Raw genomic sequence first — 22827 nt, 5'->3', positions numbered from 1 at the left:
TATTGCTAATTTCTAGAATCCCATTTCAAGTACAGCAAGACTTGTGCAAGCTTTATTGTTAGGGGTGAAATTTAAACTTTATTAGGATTAAGTGTTTAATAGTATAATTTGCTGCATATGTTGCAAATACAAACTGCTATGAATACATCCTCTGTACAAAAAAAAAAGCATTTGATATGTTATGTATGGACTTAAATTCAGTATGTTGTTATCTTTAGCTAAAGGAAATTATAAGAAGAGATTTGCAGAGAAGGGTTTATTCTATTAACTTTAATTTCTTTAAAACATTTCCCAACTGAAGTTGAACTTGGTTTCCGTATTTTGACTTTGTTTAAAATGTGCTGTATGTAACTTCCTGTGTTCCTTGAATATTATTCTGAAAATAGTACAAATTGGCTAGTTCTCATATGGATGAGGAGAAAAATAGTAGTAGTAGGTGGAATGTATAAGTGGGGTGGCCTTTCCTTCTATTTGTCCACTCACAGTAGACTTGAGGATTTAAGTGCAAGGTTTCCTGTTATATTACTGGAAATTTTTAATGTAATTTTTATACATTAAGAACTGGGAGAAAGGTGCTCTCTTTTCTATGTATCTTCAGCCCCCAGCCTCCCAGGAAGCAGTAGTACGGAACACATTGATTTAAAATAGGTATCAGGTTTTGGCTTGATGCTGAAGGAGCGAAAACAGGAGGGCAGCACAGACCTGTGTTTTCCCAGTCTGCACGAGGCATTTGATTAATCTGTGAAATGATGGTCATTGGTCTGGATTCTTATGGCTTTTAGGCAATTTGGAATGATTCTGTTTTTGTAAATGGCAGGAATGAATAGTTTTGGCTTATTTTGAAATTCAGAGGCCATATTAAATCTTGTTGGCATAGGTATTTTGACTTGGAGATTTTATTATTGTCCCAAGTTTCCTTTTAAAGTATGTACTTGATTCTTTGATGATTTTATTTAAGTAGGTAATGGTGCTTTTTTTGAGAAATTGGTTGTATTATTTTATAGAGCTATTTGCAGTCAGACCCTTCCTCTGTTATTAAAGCTGGTAACACAAAATGGGGGAAAATGCTGCGTGCATCATCTTAACTATACGCAAGGAAAAGCACATAGGGAAGGGACAATCTCATTCAGTCATTTTTGGATGGTTTTCTACAAGAGGGCAACAAATTTCAGACCTTGTGTGGATGCGTAGGATTCCCTTCAGCCTTTCTACCAGGAACTATAAAAAGCTTGTATAAAGGCATAGAATAATTACAGCCTGAGTCAGGCCAGCAAATTGGCTTTTTTCACTATAATCAGGATAAAAGAACATCTCTCTTGGCAAAAAGGACTGGGCTCTGAAATAGAGATGTTCTGGACTGATAATTCCAAGTACAGCCAAACTTAGAGAAATACACAGGTTAAGATTTATACTTGGGTCTTGTTATTTAAAATGGATGCTGTTTAGGCTTCTTAAAATAACATTTTAGTCTGTATAAAGTGCAGAGGAAGCCAGGCCTGTAAAAAGTGCAAATGCAAATAGGATTACTGCCACAGTTAACTTCAGCACAGCCTAACTGGGAGAGTGAGACTATCTTATTGTTTACAATTTGTAAAGCAGGAGAGAATGTGAAGAGAGGGAAATTACGCAGGATAAGAATAGATCGACTGAATCATGAAAAGCACAGTATTTCACACCCCTCTGTGCAAATTCACTTGATTGTGTAGGTTCTAGCTTCAGTTGTTTCTAGTGTCAGGGTTGTCTTCAGTCTGAGGAGTCATAGATAAATAGGGCAAAAGGAATCCTCCGCAATTAAATAAAAGGGCGGATGAATTTATTCCCCTGCCTTTGCACAGTCCATTGTTCTTGGATTCTGTCTGTATTTTGAAAAGTCTTAGAATGCTAAAGACAAACATATGAGAATCTGGAACCATGCTAAAGTTTTAGATGTTGAACTGTTAGGGTTGGCCTCCTAGCTCACATTAGCTTGTACTGGCAAACTAAGAGCTGACTGTGGATAAGAAAATTCAGGGGAGGTTATTGCCACAGATCCATCCAAAAGTACTCAGGAATATTTGAAAAATATTCTGTAGGAATAGTGCACTTCTATAAATCTTTAAAATTAAACTATGCTGTCAAGAATTCTGTTCAACCTTACGTGCAAATGGTAGCAGTAAAAGAGAAGCTGCTCGATATGCAGGAATAGGCGATTTTGCACTGTTGGTTAGAAATCAGGCACGTATTGGGAACTCTGCATTTCCCCTTCCCCTTGCTGTTTTTAAAAGTAGTGAATGGAGTATCCCTTGTCCTACAAGAGGCATGACAGCTTTTCAAAAGACAAGGTCAAGTGGACAAACCAAGACTATGTGTACTCTTCTAGAATTCAGTATATAAAAGGTGCTTTTGAAAAGCTGTTCCTTAGTAGCTGTGCTACTTCTGAGAAAAATAGTGGTGCTTTCCACTTTGCTGAAGCAGGGGAGGCTGAATGACTCGCCTTCTAAAAGATGTCTATGTCACTTAGAGCTAATTGCTCATTTTGCATGCGAGACAAATGCAGTGAGATTTAATTGTACCAGCAGCAACAATAAGAGTCGGTCCCTCCACAACCTTTCCAGTATTGGTCAAGGTAGGAGGGCTTTTCAGTAGCTTGACTACAGCCTCTACTTAGCGTTTGGTTCTGCGTCTAATTTTTAGTTGCCAGTAGATTCCCTGAAATGCCGGTAACTAGGTACATGCTGAAAAGTTATCACCCCTATGGTTAGACTCTTCGAACTGCTAGAAAAGAGACAGAAACAAGACAGTCTATCTTACTAGCCATCTGCTATGCCATCGTGAACTCCAATGCGGTATTCTGAAGGAGTAAAATTATTCTGTTAAATTTCCTGTGGAAAGATAATCATTATTGGAAAGCAGTGCATGACTTATGGCATGTCTCAATTCATCTGTCCTGGGAGCTATCCACTGTGTGTACACATCTGCTCCTGTACACCCACACAGGATGGGAAGATATTCCTCCACAGGAAGGTCTTCCGTTCCCTCAGTGTGCAGGTGGTATGTATTGGCAAATCACATATTGTGGATACGGTAGCCAAGTTCCCAGAGTAATGCACACATAGTGAAGCAATTCACTCAACTTCAGCTGTTCGAATGAGAATACGAGGTGGGTGACTTGGAATATAATCACATGGCCTACCTTGCAATGTCCCTTCTGCGGTACCTGTTTTAATCACTTATACTTGCTACTGGTTGGATTTGAAATATAGACCATTAGAGGGGTAAAAACGGTATGTTAGTGAGATCAGTCACAGTGAAGACCCTTGATGCTTAAAATACTTAAAAAGAAAATGCAGAGCATCTAAGAGGACATCATACTTTTTTAAATTCCAAAATACTAGCCAATATCTTGCCTTTGAGTTACAGATGTTCTTCAGTGTTCTCCATTCTTCACCTTTTTCTGCTGTTGTGTTCATTGAATGTCTTTCTGTAATCACCTGGATGATTTCAAAACTGCGTAATGAAATTTCTTTGGTCATGGGAGATGGGTGATAAAGTTATAGTGTTGAAACTATCCTGATTACAGCAGGCATCCTGTTCTGAATTAGCAGTTTCTAATTTCATTTTGTCGGACTTGCTCAGCTGTGTCTCTTAACATTTCAGCAATTACAGTTCATTCGGAGGATTTATTTCATTCTTTCCAGCAGCAGATCCTGTGTTTATCTTTTCTCACCTCAGTAAGAGCCCTTTCCCCTTCCCCGTATCAGTCCTCAAGAATTACTGTACACATCATGTAGAAGAGCAAAAATCAGAGTCATTAAACTAATGACCATTAGTCTTAACAGTTGTCAGTGAACAGATGCCTGCGGTGCCTGTCATGTGAGCTTCTAATTGCTCTACCTTTTTACAGCTAAAGCACGGTTATCTTAGTGGCGGTTTATTAGTAAGTGTACAAGCGAAATACTGTCAGTTAATGCTAGCAGATGAATTGTGACCAGGAAGGACAATCTTCAGATTAGTGGTGGGTCTCTTTCATGTTTAGTCTTTTCTGATTTGGAGACTTTTCTTTTTTGGGGGATACTTCTTCTTTTGTTACATTATTTGCTTTATTATTCACTTATTGACCTTTTTCTAGTCAGCCTTTGCTTTGTTAATGCTGGAGAGTGTGTCTGGCTCAATACAACACACAGTTAAAACCTTGCCCTGCTTGAGATGCTTTCACTCATAAGAGACAAAGGAAAAGACCGCTTGGAGAACGACTACCCCTTGTCCCCCACAAAAAATTTAAGAGGACATAAGAAAATGTCAAACCAGGACAGCATGGATCAAAGATATCAAGATTGGCACCACTGGATCGAGGGAATAGTTAATCTGAGGTTTAAATGAGACTAAATTAAATATGTAATTGTGTGGATGCATGTGTGGAGAAGTGAGTTGCAGTGTTTAAACAGTGGGCCTGGATCAGGAGAAAAGCATTTCAGCAGCAGATCAGATGGGAATGATCAAGATGCTGGAAGTCAGACAATAATCTCTAAGTGGTAGATGACAACAACAGAGATGCTAATAAGAAAAAGATAATTTCTTAGGGGAAAATGGCTTACTAGGAAGTAGTATGCTTTACCTGGTGGTTGGTGTATCAGTATTCCTGACATCAGTAAAGCACAAAACACTTAAAAGCTCTAGAGTATTTGCAAAAATGCATTTGACTTAGAGGCTGCGTGCTGTGAACAGTTTCTTTCGGGAATTTCTCTTTAAAATCATGCTGAAACAGGTGTGCACATGTGGAGGGCGCTTGGCTTGGCTGAAAGGCATTCACCTCATGTGCCTTATTAATAGCCTTAAACCAACATTCCTGCAGCAGAGCCATGACCATTTAACTGCTTCCTTATTGTGAAAATGTGCCTGACCGAGTCAATGTGCTAGGCTGCGCAGTCCGTAAACCCTGCAAAGGGACTTAATGCAGTGGAGAAAGAAGAGTAGATGAAGAACTGGCTTAATATCACTAAAATTATCAGAAGTGGTGGAAAACTAACAGTGGAAAAAATCACGTTTTCCTCACCATGTGTTAGACACATTCATGTGCTAAGCTGTTGTAAATCATAAGTTAGCCTGAGAAGGAACATCTGGCTGTGGCATTCTCTACAGTCTAATTTTTTTCAGGTGAGAAAGGATTCATCAGCTAGAGGTAACAGGGAGGAGAACAGTTTTGGTTATTTACACGCTTATTCAGGGTGGTCTGTCTTTGAGAGGACACCCTCTCCCACCTGGCCCCTCTTTGAAGATATGTTGACAACATGGTGGCAGGTGGTCTCGGTGCTCCACTGAAAAAGGTAGATGAAGAACAGCGTTAGCCCAAGCTCTCCTGTTCCATGCGGCAGCAGTACCAGCAGTGTGTTTATAAGGATTTTGGTCGTTTGTGGGTCCTCTTAGGCTATCACACACCACCTCTGCCATCTCGTTTGAGGAAAAGGGATAAAATTATTTCAGATAAGAAAGGACAGTGTATTATAGTGCAGAAAGACCCTATGGGCCCATCTAAATGCCTAGATCAGAAGCTAGGCAAATTCAGAGCAAAAATATATGGAATTTTAGTAATGAATGTAATTAAATGTGGAAATTATATATATATTAGGTATATTCCCTTTATTAGGTATATTCCCTTTTCCTTGATGCACTGTAAACTGACTGAATCTTTTAGAAAATGTTTCCTATTTTAAAAAAAATGAAGTGATGAACTTGCTGCAGAAATTTCCTCGCCCAGTTCTGTGGCCGGTGTCATGCAGGTTGTGTTAGTGCCTTTGGAACGTACACGAGAAGTTCTGGCGCCATGAAGGACAGGTCTCCATTTACCTGGGCAATTTCGCTCTGTTAATCTGTACATGCACAAGCCTTTACACAGCCTTATCTATGTGTATTTATTCTTTGTGAAAGCCACTGAAGTAGGTCAGCAAACACTGCTGATCAATAAAGATTGTTCTTGCATCTCGTGTTATTTTAGTTTTAGTTATTTTAGTATAGCTGAGTGACCTTTGCATGTATGACATAAGCGTGTTATTTTTTTAGAGGGTATTTAAATACCTTACAGCAAACTGATTTGACTTGTCTCTGAAGAGGAATCTTGCTACCTTATTCTTCATATTGCTGGATTATACCTGTTTATATGGTATTTACAGGACTTTGAGGGTCTCATTCATTGAGAAGTTTTGTGAGGTTAAGTGTTGATTGTGAGAAACCTTCCATCTTCCTGATCTGTCAAAGTTGCTCAATTGCATGCTTTTTTGGTTCTCCTACTTGAGTTTTGGGCTGTTTGATCTTCAAAATAGTTGCACCGAAGATTTATGTTCTTATTGTGAAATTATTCTGGTTCTTGGTGGCTGAGAGCTTGCCTGTTTCCATGTCTCTTTCTGTTATGAGAATTTGTAGTCGTTTACAGTAGCAGAGCATTTACATACATTTCATCTACCTGTCCAGCTCATGATAAACACCATGCTGTTGCTGATGACAACTTTGCATATACAGTATGTAATGAAGAATAATTACTAGTGCGAGGGCAGGCTTTTTTGGGGCTGAATACTTGCCAGTTTTCCCCTGCCACCTGAATCAGAAGCAGATGTACTGAGACTGAGGGCTGGGGGGAAACTCCCTGTGATTAGCAATGAAAGGCATGGCAATGCACTGCAATGTATGATAAAGAGTCACTGTTCAGCCTTCCCCACACTACAAAAGTCTCTGTTTATATTTGCGCTTGTGAACATCTTTCACGTCAAGATCTTCAGTATTTAGCTCTGAAGTATATAGTGGCTGAGGATTCTTTTCCCCCCCCCCCAAGTGCCGTAGTTTTAATACCATTCCATTGCCCCACACATTTCCCTTCTTTGTGTTTTCATTATGCAACAGGAATTCTCTTAAAAATCTGGATCCGCCACTAGTTCTAGCAGGTGTTTGGCCTCTGAGTGCCAGTTTTTTTCCTTACGCAGCTTACGGATGAGAATTTCACTGCCCTTAGGCACAATTTCAACTGAAGTATATGAGAAGCATGTTACTATGTCAGTTCAAATTATATCACTATTGAAGAAAAAAAGTCAAGAGGAAATTAAATACAAATAATCACACTAACATATCATAACATTAATGTTATAATTTAAATGAAAAAGAATTGGGAAAGTCTGAGTCAGGAGTCCCATGTCATTCTTAGCCAGACTCTCCTGAGAGCAGCCATTGTAAAATGAGGATAATGACAACTGTGAGTCATACGAGATCTCTTGATGAATAGTACTATAATGTGTAAGGACTAAGTGTATTCTCCAACTCTTTGTAATATAATTAAGTACTGTGTAAAGTCTCGTACCCTACTATTTCTCGTCATTAGCCTATTTATCTGATAGTGGCTAACAAACTTTTTTGCAAACTCCAACTATGAGCTAGGTCCCATTTTGCTCACACGTAAATACGTGAATTGCTAGCCACCTCTGTTGTCTTCCTTGCTGTGTTTAAACCTGCATGTAGAAAGGTTGGTCATACCTAGCTGAGGATATCCTTCCTTACGTCCTGAGTCCTGCAGCCACCTCGGTGTGGGCATGTCACTGTGGCCAAATGAAAACAAGGGCATTTTGCAAGTGCTGTGCAGAATTTCTTACAAAATGGTGCTGTGAAGTTTCTCCTGCCCAAATGCTTGCTTTATGTTAGCTTTTAGGAGGCTTCTTATTTAGATGCAACTCTTGGTTACCTGGGAACGGTCACACCTTGCTTGTACCCTTTCTTTAGCACTGTTAGAACAATTATCCAGTCTGGATACTGGGGAAGGGGGTGAGAAGGAAATAATTTATTAGAAAAGGGTAGTGTTGCCCTTGCAAGCCTATTGGGTGCTATTTATCTCACTAGTAAAGGATTAGGCACCTGCAGCCTATAGCCTGCCACAGCCTCTCATTCATCTCATGTGGCCTGCAACCATCAATAGTATTTTTTTGGTGTTATTATTGAATAATAATCCACGGCCTGCCAAAGCTACCGTGTCTTGCTTGCTCCTCCGTGGTAGAGGCTCCTGCTGCTCAAGGAAGCTATCACACTATATCCTTTCTCATTTCATTTTGTTGTTTCTTTTACTCCTTAAGCAATGTGAACCTTCATTTAGTGCATGCGTTGATTTGTTGGGCTTTATAATTCTGCTGTCTCTGACAGTGATCCTACATAGCCTTAAACCGTGATCCTTTCTTGCCTTTTGTAAATAAATCTGCTGTTCCTCAAAGATTATGCTTCCAGTATCCTCCAGTATATTACTGGAGCTGCGGTAGTGTCCATAGATAAAAGCACGATTGTTTGTTTCCTGGAAATGAGTCATTCAGATGTTAGCAGTTTGTCAGCTTAGCAAAAAAAAAAAAAAAATTCTTTCACCATGATAAAGGTTCATGATAAAGGACACTTTAAGAAAACTTTAAAAAAAAAAAATTTACACCTTATCCTGACTTCTTTGCTAAGGATGCTGACAGTACTTTTGCAGCATGTTTTTCCTATGGAGGTCATAAGGATCCTTAGAAACCTTCAATGAATAAGAACATGAGAACATGCTCCAATAATGCTGAAAGGACTTGATTTATGACAAGAATTTTGCCAATTATTAGGTTACTAAGTAAAGAATAAAAAGAGGGTTTTGTTTGGAATACTGGAACATATGGTGAAAAAAGGGATAAAAAAAAAATCTTTTTAAAGGCTTTAGTCACCTATGTCTGTCTTGCTTGCAAGACTTTAAAAAGAGGTTTTAATGAAATATTATTTTCTGTCTCATTTCCAGACTTTTTAACAAGATATTCCTTCCCTTTCACTGTTTTAGGCACAGAGAATTTAATCAAGAGGACTTTAGTAAAACTTCAGTCTTTAAAAAAAAAAAAAAAGTGAAAACATCCCCCAGCCATTGCCTCTGCCCTCAAAGCATCCAGCCTCAGAATGTACAGGTAGAATCTTCCTTCACCACTCAAAGCCATTGTTGGAATTTCACATTACTGTAAGGCAGTGCTTTATTTAAGATAAACTTTTGAACAAGACCTTTATATAAAACACATAAACAAGTAAAGAAATAGAAGAATAAAACAGAGCAGTCAAGGTGTGCATACAGGAGATGTGAGTTCAAGAATGAATTCCTTTCCTTCCATACAGCAGGTACGGTCCCTCCTCACCATGCTGCCGGCTCCTCCCACACTGACATACTTAATGCAGCTTCTCGGCATCTGTAAGGAGACAGAAAGTAGACATCCCACTATGCTGGGAATATAAATAGTATCACTACTGTGGCAGGAAATCAGAGGACAGGGATTAAAATGAATGGGTGGTTTTGTTTATTTTTGTTATCTAGTTTCTTCTTTTCCTACTGGTAAATCCATATCTTTGCAAGCCTTTTTTCTTATTCTTAAGAATAGGCTTGTACACCTTGTATGTGAAACTCTACTCTCACTGGTAATAGCAACACCCAGGTTCTATAGTATATGTTTTATCCATAAGCTATAAAATTGCTTTCACCTTGGCTCTAAATATTGTTGTGCCCATTCCCCCAAGGCTAAACTAAAGACTTAGGGAAATAATTGAGCATTGCATATTTTGAAAGCAGAATCTGATCCACAGTCACTAACTTTCTGACAGTAATTGGAAATGAACTGCCCCAGGGTCATCTTGTCTGAGTGCTGTATTTTTCACTTCGGCTCTTACTTAGGCACTGCTAGAGGGCATCGAGTATCTAGTGTTGTTCGCAGTCCTAATAGTAAGTGTTATATTGCAAGGGATGTTGTCCTGCTGCAGATGTATTTGGGCCCTGGCTCTGTAAGAGTGTTGGTGGGAACTTTGCCATCGATATCATTGGGAGCAACTTCAGTCTGCTCGTGCAGCTCCTTTGAAAGCAAATATTGGGCACATCAAATCAATCCTGTGGAAAGAAGGCAGAGCCTGCCTAACACAGGGTTTAGAAGCAGCTTCACTGGAAGAAGAAAAACTCCAAGGTTCATATTTCTTTTGGAGATATGTAACAGAGTTGATATTTAAGCTGGGTTTTGAAACTAAATGAGATTTTGGCTAAATAGTACTGCTGCCTTTCAGTGAAAAGTTTACTCTTTTAGCCAGACCATAGCAAGAGAAAACATAAGTAGTTGTTGATAAATATCCAAAAGCTTAATCACTAGTATAAATTTTAGAAGGTACAGGAAAAGATTTTCAAAATGTGTTGATCTCAGTTTGCGGCCCAAGTTATGCCAAAGAAAATGAATTTATATTTAATCAAGAAAAACTGTGGTAGAAATAACTTTTTGAAAAGACTGAAAGATAGTAATTTAAAACCCAAATTATCTCCATTATCCTTCTTGTGTTCAGTGTTGGCTTTAAGTTTTACAAACCTACAGCATGAAAAGAGGTTTAGACTGACATGATCTTAAGTACGTTCAAGTCAGTGGAACGACTCCTAGTGCTTCAATGGGCACAGGATGGGCTTGGTTTGAGCAGCAGAGATAACGTAGGCAGCTCCTTTCTTGCAGTTGTGAATGTGATCGTAGCTGTAGCTTAAATTCAGTTTTCAATGGTAGAGGCTATTCAAGCATTAGCTGAACTTTCAGTTTTTAAATTGCTCGCTGACAGCGTTTTACGGTATCATAAAGAGGTGGCTTATGCAAAATACTTATGAATTGTCTTTTGCTTATCTTTGTATGTATCTTCAACTTACAGGCACACTTCCCCAAGTTGTTTTATTTCTACATGTTCTAAACAGGTCTAGAATCAGGGATGAGAGGAAAAATCATTAGATTTGGGTTGAAATCTGACAGGTCTGGAGTTTGCCTTTAATTAATATAGAGTATGCACCATGGAAAAACAATCCTGGAGTCACACATTTGAGTTCTGTCCCTGGAAGAACTTTTGATTCAGTCTTTCATGTTGTCTCATCATCTCACTTGTGACTTCCCTCGTGAAACCTGACAGTCACGTTCAGTGTTCCAGGGCTCTTTTATGAAGAAGTGCTTGGCTTTCATCAGTTCGGTTAAGTCCTTTTTCTTTTTTAAGAAGAAATGACGTTTATACTTTAATTCTGGTTTGAAATGCTGGCCTCTTAGTTTAATACTAATAATTAAATAATTGGCCTGCTCTCCAGAAATGCTGAGCTGCTGGCAGCTTCTGTGGAAACTCAGTTCGCTTGCAGAGTCTTTAAGTGTTTTGGAGTGTCTAGCATCAGGAAGTTGTTTTTGTAAATCTTGGCCATGTCAAAAACTAATCTGTGTCTTTCTAGATATTTGTTCATCAGGATTGCTTGCTCTGGAGATATCTGAAGTTCTGAACTGTTAATGTGACTTTGTTTATCTGCTAACATGCTTCTTCATGTTGTGATGAAGCTGGAGTGCTGTGCTCTACCTAACGTTTTTGTACTGGAGTCCTTGAAAATCCATTAAACTGAACTGCTGCTTAGCTGGTATATTACTTCCCCAGGGCGTAAATCATATGCTACAGCAGCTTAGTAGCCAGATATTTCACTTGAATTAAATCAGAAGGCACACGTCTTGGTATATGATTGGTCTTGCCATGCATATTCATCTGACAAACATGTATTTACAAGTCATTAAGAATGCAGATAGTTTTTCTCACTTTATCTGCTTTTCCCGTCTTTTTTCCTAAAACGTCAACTTTGGAAACTAACACTCTCAAGACCCTGCCCAATTTCCCCCTTCCAATAAGAACTAACAAAAGAGCCACAAACCTATGGAAGCAAACTACCTTCCTGCGCTGGTCTTTTTGAAATAGAATTTCCTTTGGGCAGGATAGTGCAGTTGTGCCTAACTGTAAAGCTTTAGGTGACTGGACCTTTATCTTTTGTCTGTTCCTCTTTTTAGAAACAAGATATTGAGGCAGCTCCAGGAGGAGTGTGGTATTTTCTCATCTTTGGCATTTAAAATAGATAATTTTGATGTTTTAATTTTCTTCATTACACAAAACGCTTTGTTCTCATTATGCTCCCAATTTTAGTAACCTTAGTTAGGGAATGACTGATTTTAGTCTAGGTAATGCTGATTTGCATTAAGAAAAGCATAGTTCCTATTTTTCTCTTAATGTGGTGGTTGGTGCCAAGAAACTCTAAAATTAAAAATTCTTCTGTGCCTGAAAGATTAGTGTTTTATTTCTAATTATGTTCAAGTAATTTCTTTGAGACATTCCATCTCTGTTTTCTCATCTTCTTGACCTTCACAACTCAGACTTAGCAGAAAGCTCACTTTCTAAAGCTGCTGCTGTTTATATATAAATACGGAACAATTACTTTCCAGTCTCCTGGTGGCTATGATTAAATAGAATAGTGGCATGTTATTATGAGGTTTGGTTGAACTTTGTCATAGCCTTTGTATTAAATGATCCCCGAGAACTGTAGACTAAACTAAATTTTTTAATTTATCTGGAATTACAATAACAGTTGAAATCCTTGGATGAAATTGTTAATCTGTACCTTGGAAGGAATGACCAATGATTAATATTTGTAATTTTCAGTCATAGGGAAACTCTACAGTTTAGCAGTTGCTCCGATTTGATAATTAAAAGTGAGGTGGATGGCAGCAGTTAATATGAATCCTGGGTATCAAGGGAAAAAAGAGCAGTTAAAGTGGGTTTTGTTGTGTAGTGGTTTCAGAGTGTGCTGAAGGAACTCCTCTTGGGTCAAAATGAAGGGGAAGATGTGCCCCAGCAGCACACCTCTGTGCTTCAGTCACTTAGCGATACTCAGTCCATCACATTGACTAGAGCTAGTTTCAAATAAGCCCCTCCTTCAAATAGGCTTTGTTGTGGGCATTTGGTCCTGCACAACATTTTTATCTGCAGATTCAGTCCTACTCAGCCGTGCTACTTGCTAATGTCAGCATCGGGTGGGAAGCACTCGGTAATCATTCCTCTTACTTTCAGTAATAAAATAAAATATAAAATCACCAAATCCAGTGACTTCAATTTGGGCAGCCGTTTCTAGTCAGCGTAGTATACAGAGCAATGAAACGGCAGCAATAACAATGACACGATGCGACTTGGTGGAGGGCGATCTAAAAATCAGAGGCTTGGATGTAAGCTATTCATTTTGTCTTCTGCAATTGAAAGTGGAAGAGTAATTTAGTCTTTAGCACTCAAGTGGGGAGTGATGAGTGAGGAAGCAATCACAACCTGATATCAATGCTGTGCTCAGAGCATGTGTCATTGAATAAGAACAGTGCTGTTTTATGCTTCCCAGAACCTACATGTGTTATCTGTTTATCAGGATGGTTCTCCTTGATCACATAGGTAGAATTACATAGCATGGAAGACCTTATTTTTTTCAGTTTCTTACTAATAACTTGCATGTTATGATTAACTCATACCTAGAAAGATTTTCAAATACTGACCTGTTTCCAACTTTAAATTTTCTTCTTTGTCAGTATACGGTAGTACACACTTCTTCGCTATCCAATATATTAATTTGAATGAATTTTATGCAGTGGTTATTATTGTATCTGGTTTGGCTACATTATCACCTTCGACTGTCTTCATATGCTTAAGATCATAAAAGCTGGTTTAAAATGCCTGTTCTAAATCTTAAGTGTACTTATGATTTGACACGTTTAACTTAAAGCTCTTAACATTAAACAGACTTAAAACACTAGTGTGAAATGTAATTGTTTTCTGAAACTTGCGCTTGCAGTCTTTAGTTTAAAACATGACTTTATATTGGATTAGCTAAGTCATTCAGAGATGATCCCAAATACACTATCAACCCACAGACCGTTGAAATTTGAATTACATTTAAGCAAAAGTGCCCACAGAAATATAAAAGTCTCACAAGGAGCATCAGTAGATTCCTCAGTGGGGAATAAAGTGGACTAAGTGGAAATGGTACATTTTGTGTTCAGTACAATGTATGAGTTAAGGAGCGATGGACACATGCAGCATATTTGAAGGTACCTGTATCTAGAGGGGAAAAAAGTTTCTCTGGTACTTTGAGTTGATACAAAAGAGTTGCCCAGAGAAGCTGTGGCTGCCCCATCCCTGGGGGTGTTCGAGGCCAGGCTGGATGGGGCTTTAAGCAGCCTGGTCTGGTGGGAGATGTCCCTGCCCAGGGCAGGGAGTTGGAACTGGGTGATCTTTAAGGTCCCTTCCAACCCAAAACATTCTATGATTCTATGAAAAGAGTTCTTTGAGCATTTGAAGCTTTGACTTTATTTTTTTTTTAATGAGCTTCTTCATTTGGGTTGGTTATCAGCTGTAATTATTTGGCTTCAACATTTGCCATGACAATTCATAGTGTGTTCCTAGTAGATTTTTATTTTTAATTAAATGCTTTGCTCCATTCTTCCTTACTTTAGCTATACTATGTGGGTAGCAGTACCTGTTGCTGTAGTTAGCGGATCAGTTTCCATTGTAACCTCCTGTGTAACCATATAAACCATTCATCTTTAACATTGAATTTTTCCGTGATTGGAAGCCAGATTTTGCTTGCCTTCATCTAGCAGCCATTCTTCTGCTTTTCCAGTGGCTAGCTCCTCATTAGCTTTTAATATGAAAATTGAATGTGTGTGAGAGTAGCCCTTGGTTTTTCATGTCATATTTATGAAATTGTTATTTCAGCTTCAAATGTTGGCATCTTTTATATTCAGAGCATAATACTGATGAATGTCCAAAGACTTTCTATTTGAAAAGTGTATCTTATAAAGCTGAGAAACACAAGCAAGTTAATCGCTACATATCCTACTGACAAATTTGTTTATGGGAAATTAGGCAACAGTGTGATATATACATTTGTCTAAGAAGTGTGGTGGAATAATTTGTATTCTCTTCAGTCTGTAAATTAAGCAGCTCTTTCAAGAATACCATTATAAATCACTAGCACTTAACACTATTCTCTTCCAAAGAGAATTTGTAAAATATAAGCTAAACATTGCCATACACCATTAATATAGGTCAGTGGGTGTTGTAATTGTGTTTTACATCTGGGGAAACTGAGGTAGAACTGTTAAATACTTTAACCCAGGCCACTCGAGATTTAGAACGTATATCTCTTATCCATTAGCCCTGTGCTGAAATCATAGGATTACATCATTGCCGTATTCCCTCACATAGGATCTATCGATAGCCCATTGAAACCAGTGGGGAAAAATGCCAGATTATGTCAGCCGGTTTCATGTCTGGGTTATACTTAACGTGTCAGGGTTTGCATCGGCTGCAGCCAGCTTGGATTCGGCATGAAGCATAACTGTGGACCTCTCTTGGTTGCTTTATGGGGAAACTATTGTTATCAAATGCAGATTTATTCTCCATATTTTATGATTTAATTCTGCATAAATAAAGTCAGTTGGCTAAAGCGTACAAGTGAGACCACTGCTATAATAGGCTTTATAGAAATGTCATCATAACATGATGTGAACATGAATTACTCTTATGCAGGCCTGATGAAAAAAATCCTCTTTAAAATCTTGTTCAGTCTTGCATGCTAAAATATGACCTTTTAGCCTAGTCTAGACATGTCCTTTGCAAGCTATTGCTAGTTTATATGAAGATGGCTTGATTTAAAACAAGTATGTTAATCTAATGCTGTCACAATTGGTGGGGTTTACAGTCTGAGAAGCTGACAGCTTCTTTGCAGAACAGAGTAAGCAAAGGCAACGTAAGCTTCTCCAGACCCATACTGTGAATGACATGTCATCTGCTGCTTATGACATAAGTTGCGAGCCTCAGAAAGTGACCTTAGTGCAACAAAGAGAGAATTTGCAGAAGGTCTTGCCTTCCTCTTCTACCACAAAGTGGTTAAATTATGTGGATTGCTTTTGAAATCTCTAGTTATCTGGCACTGAGATGACACACCTATATTTGGTACAGTTCTAGCCAATAGCCTGGAAACTGGTCAATGGCAACTCCAGGCTTTCAGGTATGTCTATGTCATGTATATGTCAAAATATAACTGTTTAATTAAACCCCATTTATTAAGTTAACTCATTGGGAAATGTCCAGCAGTAAATTGTATGTTTCAGGCCTTGTTTTTTCCCTGAAAATTTCCAACCTTTTGGAAGGTAATTGTCCTCTCCTTGCCTTTTGCACTCTTCCCCTATCACAGCTGGACTCAATATTCTGCATTCAAAAGATGATTTTTCTCTAGTACGCAAACCAATTAGCTTCTCAGGGTAGAGTTACGGTGTAGTAGGGATAAGGACATACAAGTCTGTGCAGTACATTTGGTACCTATCTGGGATGCTTTAGACCTACAGTGCAACGACAGGATATCCAACCAGCATGTGTGCAGCACGGCTAGCACATTTCAGGTGTGTTACGATTCCTGAACATGCAGGGATCAGTAAAGCAAAAGCCATTTGTCTAATACGAGCTCAGGTGTCAGACAGCCCAGTTGGACGCGTTGACGCCGATTCTGACAGAATTGGCTCCTCTGTAGCTCGAAATGGGCCCTTTGTCCTCTCCCATTCTGTTCTCAAATGCTCTTCACCAACTGTAAACAGCGTGCAGAACTAACGTGGACCACTGCCCGGTGTTCACTCCAGTCATTCCCCGCTCCCTTCCCATTTCTTCTTTGCAGTAATATCTTCCTGTAGGATAGGGAAGTAATTCATCGTGTCACGGTTTCATAGGTTACCCTACTTTGAGGAGGCTGGACTAGATGAGCTCTCGATATGTCATTCAAGCTGAGTTATTCTATGATTCTGTATCTTTGTAAAAATAGATTTACTGTATTTAACCAAAACCTGTTATGTGCAGCAGCTAGTAACTGTCTAGCGAAGTCTATAAGGAAAAAGAAAGTGTAGCTTTTCCAGTGTGGTTTTCACAGTGTCTTTCAGCACTGATGGTCAATAAGCCAGAGATGGCACCTTTTTGTTTAATAGATAGTTCTGCCATTGAGGCATCTTGTTTGGTTTTGGACAGCTGTAAGCATTTTGCATATCCTCGTCACAGACCTCTGTAGCAAAGTATCCACCCAGAAAGACTGTGCCTGAAAGCACATCGCTTTTTCCCTGCAGAAGTTCATGTCTGATCTTTGTAATTACATGCATCGAGTTTTTTAAAATTTGACTTGTGTTTGTAGTAGCTGTAATGTGACCTTTCTGAATCTCTTACAGACAAGAGCAGAGCAATCCCAAGGTGCATACTTCTTGCCTGAGTTTGCACTTTCTCCACAGGGGAGTTTTCTTGAGGATACCACGGGGGAACAATTCCTCACTTACCGTTACGATGACCAGGTCAGTACGCCGCTTGCGAAAATGACACTGTCGCGTTTGTGTAGCTCTGAAATACAGATTACTGTGAAAGAAATTAAGATACAAAGTGCGTGTTATCTTTTGAAGACACATCAAATTTATAGCAAATTGAATGAAAACACACTATACGAAATGAAAATTAATCTACTTAATTGTAGAAATAATAGATCAAAGCCACTTACTGAAAATGTTAATAGGATGAAGTAGAGACAGAAGCAACAACGTTTTAGTGATGTGTTAATAGATGTTTATAGTTATGTCTGTAAAATATGTCGAATTAGAGGTGATTGCCTTTTCCGTGAATTGTTTGACCTATCCAAAATTGTTTTATTTAATGGATAAATCAGTATAAGGGAGATCTTGCATTTCCCAGCTTGTGAAAAGTCAGCACGTTTTATTAGTTCATGAAGTTTTCAGAGGGGAAGGTTGAGTGAATTATAAAGAAACAAATGCAAAGTGTAATAATGGATGAAGCAGAATGTTTAGAAAGCAACAAATTATGTATTTTGAAGTTAAAGATCTTTAATGCTTTCTCCAGACCCATAGAAACATTATGTTAAACATGGAATATAGATATAAACGTAAAGAAAGCAACATGAAAGAAATGCTGTTAATCTTGGCAAAAGATCTAAAGCAAACCTAGGAAATGTGTGGCATGCTGTGGAAATTTACTCATAACACAATGTGTTCCAGAAGTCAGTCGAATTTCACATCAAAACTGTCTGAATTACATTCATAGACACTTACAGTACGTTTCTTAATGTAAGAGGAGGGAATTTGTTAGGAAACCCTCACTGTAAAAGTGAGAGAAGAGCTAAACTTGCCCTGCAGTCACAAGGTATGATTCTGTCAAGTGATGGGCAGCTTTATTTTGAAAGATGGTCTCCTCGCAGGAGCTACTTTGAGAAAAATAGTTTGCGCATCACTACTCTAAAGAGAGGAGAGCATTGAGATGAGTTTATTACAGCTTTAGATTGAGTATCTTTTTAGGAAGACAAAAGGAAGCAGAAAAGATACAATAGAAAGCATGCTGAGCTACTGTAAATTATTTGAATGTAGTTTAAATATGTTTACAATAATTCATACTTTTGCTACCCTAGAGGGTCTGGATCATCAACAGAAAAGGTACTTAGATAAGATGTCCCCTGGACCAAACACCTGGGAAAGCAATAACTTACAGGACAGTAAAATGCAGCTGCAACTCAGGCAGCATTTAATGACAGTAGTTGAAAAATGCTATAAAGGTTATATATACACTTTGATCAAAATAGTTTCCATTAAATGGAGCACATTTTAGAGAAGATGATAAATCAAATGTTAACAGAGGGATGGTCTGAGTCTTTGAATAGACTGTTTGGACCATGTGGATTAAAAAACAAACAAAATTCATCCCTTCCCAAAACTACAAATACCAGCATAGCTCTATACAGAAGCCAGTTTCTAGCTCATTTCCGCTTGATGGAAAGTTTTTTCCGTTAATTCCATTGGGATCTGACTGGATCTAGGATATTGTCAGCTTCTGTTCTTTCATAAATGTGATTCAGCTTTGAAGCTTGCTCTTCCCAGACACTTAGTGAGCAGTATGAAATTAAGTTTGAATTCTTGGAACTCAAAATGGTCCTAAACCATCAGAACGTTGAAAATAAAAGCAACTGGATTAGTAGTAGTTTCTTTTGAAAGGAAATTCAGTTCTTAAGCATTATTCATTACAAAAAATAAATACATTGAATACAGACGGGAACTGATCTGTATCTCTGGTTTACCTTCCTGTGAGCAAAGCAAGAATTCTTCAGTAAATAGAAAGATTTTTCTCCTTAATTTTCTAGGATATTAATCATAGGACTGTAATGTACAGTTAAAATTTACTTACGCTTTTGCTGAAATGTTCATACAAAACTCAATTTTATCATGTGGTTAAACTGAGCCAGAAAACCTGATTATTTTTTTTCTTGTTTTCTGTGTTTCATCCTGTTCTTTCATGTGACATTACTCTATGAATGGAAGGAAGTCTTAAACCAGAGTGTGAAGATCTTTCATCAGATAATTTCTTGAATTTTTGTAAGCTGGTATGGATAGGCTTGATATGTGGTAGCTATGATAAGGATACTCAGGTGAATAAAAAGAGGAATGTACGTACACTTCCATCCCTGGAGGTGTTCAAGGCCAGGCTGGATGGGGCTTTGAGCAGCCTGGTCTAGTGGGAGAGGTCCCTGCCCAGGGCAGGGGGTTGGAACTGGATGATCTTTAAGGTCCCTTCCAACCCAAACTGTTCTGTGATTAAAACGCAGTTTTCAGTTACCTACTGTATCCTACATGGAAATGGAAACAGTTGCCACATAATAGAAAAAAAATGCAGTAGCATCTTCTCACACGCCTAAATTCAGTTTTAGCGATTCACTTTCTATCCTGCCCCAGCGTGAAGGGGTGCTGATCTGTGGGAAATCTGTTCCTTCCTTTTCTCTGAACACCAGAATTGCCCTTTGGGCATCCCTACAGAGTCCTGGTGTTCCTATACGTCCTAAGTTACATTAATTTAGTTGAAAATTGGAAAAGTGAAATAACCTTGTGCACTTGACCCCAGCAAAACAAGGGATCAGTCTTATCTGCTCTACTGCAAAGATCATACCTTCATCTGTAGTCATGGAAGGGAGCAGAATAAATAAAAGGGATAAGAGTCTCCTAAGACTGTGGCATGGGTGTGGGAGAAGAGGGTGGGTCAAAACCTCTGGATGTCAAGATCCTTGCAGGAAAACTTGACCCTTCTGTATCTTCCCAAGTGTGCCCTTCTGCCCTTGCACTGTTCCTCATACCCAGGCCAATAAAATTTCCAATTTGTTGGGATAGATGGATATTATTTTTATATAGCAGCATCATCATGATCCAAGATTAGTCTCCTTACATCCTCCAAACACAGGAATGTTTCAAAGGGGTTTTCTTTGGCTGTTGTGTGTGATATTTTTCAAGCAGGGAGCCAGTTTAATCAGGATCATTCATTCCTTTGTTAGTAAGTAATCTCAGTAAAATAGAACTAGCTGTTACTTAAATATTCAAAAGTATTTGCTATCTGAAAAGACGAGCTTGCAGTTTGAAATGGAAGATGAGTAAATATTAATGGGAACACACTGTACTCTGTTCTAGCCCAGCAAAATTACATATGGATTCATGTTGCACATGCAAGATAGTACATTTTGTTCTGGTTTAATCTGGCAGGACTGTGCTCTCATTTTTGTACAGGATTGCACTAACCCCGTTGCATATTCAGTTGCTATGTGTGTACTTAGGAATTACATGCAGATGAAATTCCTTGGCTAGATATTTTCAAAATTCAGCAAATGTGTATATATATATTTTTATATATATATATATATTCTTTTTTTACCCCCTCTATGACTATAGAAGAAGATAAGTTATAAGGCCTGATTAGATACTGCCACTTTCATTCATCTGGACAGAACAGTACATCATATTTTTGACAACTTTACTCCTTTATCTTCATGGAAAAAGAAAAACAGCGATTTGAAGAAAAGACTTTTGAGGGCTCCCAAAGAACAGAAATGTAGAAATGTTTACATTGAGCATTTTCTTATAGCTCCTGCACTGTTCAGCACTGCATGTGCATTGCATGCTGCATTTCTAAAATTCTACTGAGTCTATGTAATTTAAATCTAACTTAGTACCAAATAGATTTTGATGCATACCCAAAGACTTCATTTGCCATTAGAAATTTGAGACTGGAAAAAATATGCCACTCTCCTATCATTCTTGAACGAGTTTTAAAATAAGTATATAGGTAATAGACCTTCCCCCAACTTTGAGATATAAGTTGAGCATTGCCATAAGGAATAGTTTCCTAGTTTTCTTTCTGATTTCTTTTGGCTTTTCACCTTCTAATCTACTACAAGGAATTTTTTTCTTTTCCAGAATACTAGTAGTACTGGAAAGCGTTCTTGCAGAAATAAAATGTTCTTGTTTTCTGACACTTAAGGTATTGCTTCCAAGTATTAAAACCATTCCATATGATGGACCACCAACAAGGACAGCAGTGAAAACTTGGTTGGGCTGAATACGTTTGAAGTACCTTCCCATTTTGATTGCCAGGCTGAGACAGCTCTTGGGGTGGGGGAGAGGAAGCAAAGAAAAAAGAAAAAGAGGTTATCTTCTTTTAAGTGAGGAAATGTTTGCTTGACCAGTTAGCTTTGTAGCTGACCTTGCTCCTTCTAAATTTTATGATATTTACGAGTTTAAACTCATAACAAGGACACCCTGATTCTGGAGTTAGACATATGGCATTAAGTAGTCCAATCTTGGCAAAGAAATGTAGTTTCTAAACAATTATTTTTCTTAAAAAAAATGCAGTCAGGAAGAGTGGTAAATATGGGTATCGTGAAACCACCCAGCAAGCAGTTAAAATAATGAAAATCTGCACTTTCAGACTTGTGAGTGTTTAGCTATGTGAGGTAAGGTAGAAACCAGTGAGTCTGTTTTCAACTAGATGTGCAAATTGTAATACACAGGCTGAGACTGTGACAGTTCTTTTAATAACTAGCCTTTCTTTGGGTTTGCTAGAAAAACCTACTATAAAGTGAATGCCAAAACTGGGAAAGTAAATATTCTGATATATGCCTTGTCCTCCACAGAGAGAAATACTCTGGCTTGGTTTCTGCTTTTTCAGGGGGAAAGTAGCATAGTATTTAAAGTGTTAATTAAATTAAAAAAAAAAAAAGGCAGTGGAACCCATGATCTGAATGACTTCAAGAATTAATGTAGAAATAAACAGATGGAACCTATTATTCCACCTTTTTGTTTCTAGTCAGCCAGCATATTTGTGCTTGTTGTGTAAGTTTATCATATAAAGGAAACTGTTATGTGGACAGAAGTTGTCTTATGGATCCAGCTGGGCTGACAGCCATTTTCCCCCCAATTTCTCTCACCTGGTTTCTCCACTCCACCTGCTGATGATCGCCATCCTCCCCGCTCTGCCTCTGGATCTGTATGTGAGTCACAGCCTGCTTTGGAGTATCAGCTGCTTGCTGGCTCCTGCTCCCAGTTTCAGCCTTTTTATTCCATTGCCAGCTAGTTTGCATGTAAATCACTAGTGAAATGGAGCTAGAAATTTTGGGGCTTAGAGATGAGTCATGTAAGGGACAAACTTACTTCAAATTAACACGTCAGTGAAGACAAGCTCTAATCCTGAGAAGGGAGTAAGATTTGTAGTTAGCGGCACGCTTGTTACCCAAGCACATAAAGCTCCAGCACTCTCCTCTTGAGACGGAGCCAGAAACGGGTGTTGCACTGTGACATGACATTTCTGCTGATGCCCTGAAGAAGTGTTCGTAACTGCTAAAATCTCATGTTGCCGAATCTCGATGTCTAGCTCTTCATTTCTAGATTCTTTTTGGAGTGAAACAAGCTTTTCTGAAGTGGGCATAAACTATTTCAGGTGGTTTTCTACAATGCAAACCTGCCACCAACAAACACTCCAGGTGGTTTCATTTGTGTATTCTGAGTGTGAGCTGATAGACTTAATTTTGTCTAAGCAGCACAGGTGCGACTGCTAACACTTGGCAACCTGAATTTCAGCATCATGTTAGAAACATTCCTCCTCAGGTGAGTAAGGGACTGACCTTGC

At 38.5% G+C, this 22827-nt stretch overlaps 1 protein-coding gene and 1 long non-coding RNA gene across 7 annotated transcripts in view; one reads left to right on the top strand and one right to left on the bottom strand.

The window, feature by feature from the left end:
* Positions 1 to 22827, top strand: part of ADAMTSL3 (ADAMTS like 3) — a 199159-nt gene that overhangs the window by 25740 nt on the left and 150592 nt on the right. For 5 of the 6 annotated variants that reach the window (XM_074600807.1, XM_074600805.1, XM_074600804.1 and 2 more), the window contains exon 3: positions 17061 to 17180. In XM_074600807.1, the coding sequence (XP_074456908.1) occupies positions 17061 to 17180 (120 nt within the window). The remainder of the gene's footprint in view (positions 1 to 17060; positions 17181 to 22827) is intronic. The other variant, XM_074600808.1, reaches the window with a different exon arrangement.
* LOC141748559 (uncharacterized) lies at positions 9060 to 22243 on the bottom strand. The gene is made up of 3 exons (XR_012589027.1): positions 22130 to 22243; positions 17166 to 17241; positions 9060 to 9194 (listed from the first exon to the last, which is right to left on the bottom strand). It is a non-coding gene; the product is annotated as an uncharacterized LOC141748559 (long non-coding RNA).

The sequence above is a fragment of the Larus michahellis genome, chromosome 9 (assembly GCF_964199755.1).
Source record: "Larus michahellis chromosome 9, bLarMic1.1, whole genome shotgun sequence".
In the NCBI taxonomy this organism is placed as follows: Eukaryota; Metazoa; Chordata; class Aves; order Charadriiformes; family Laridae; genus Larus; species Larus michahellis.
Note: the sequence above shows the minus strand (reverse complement) of the source record. Positions and strands in the feature narration are given on the sequence as shown.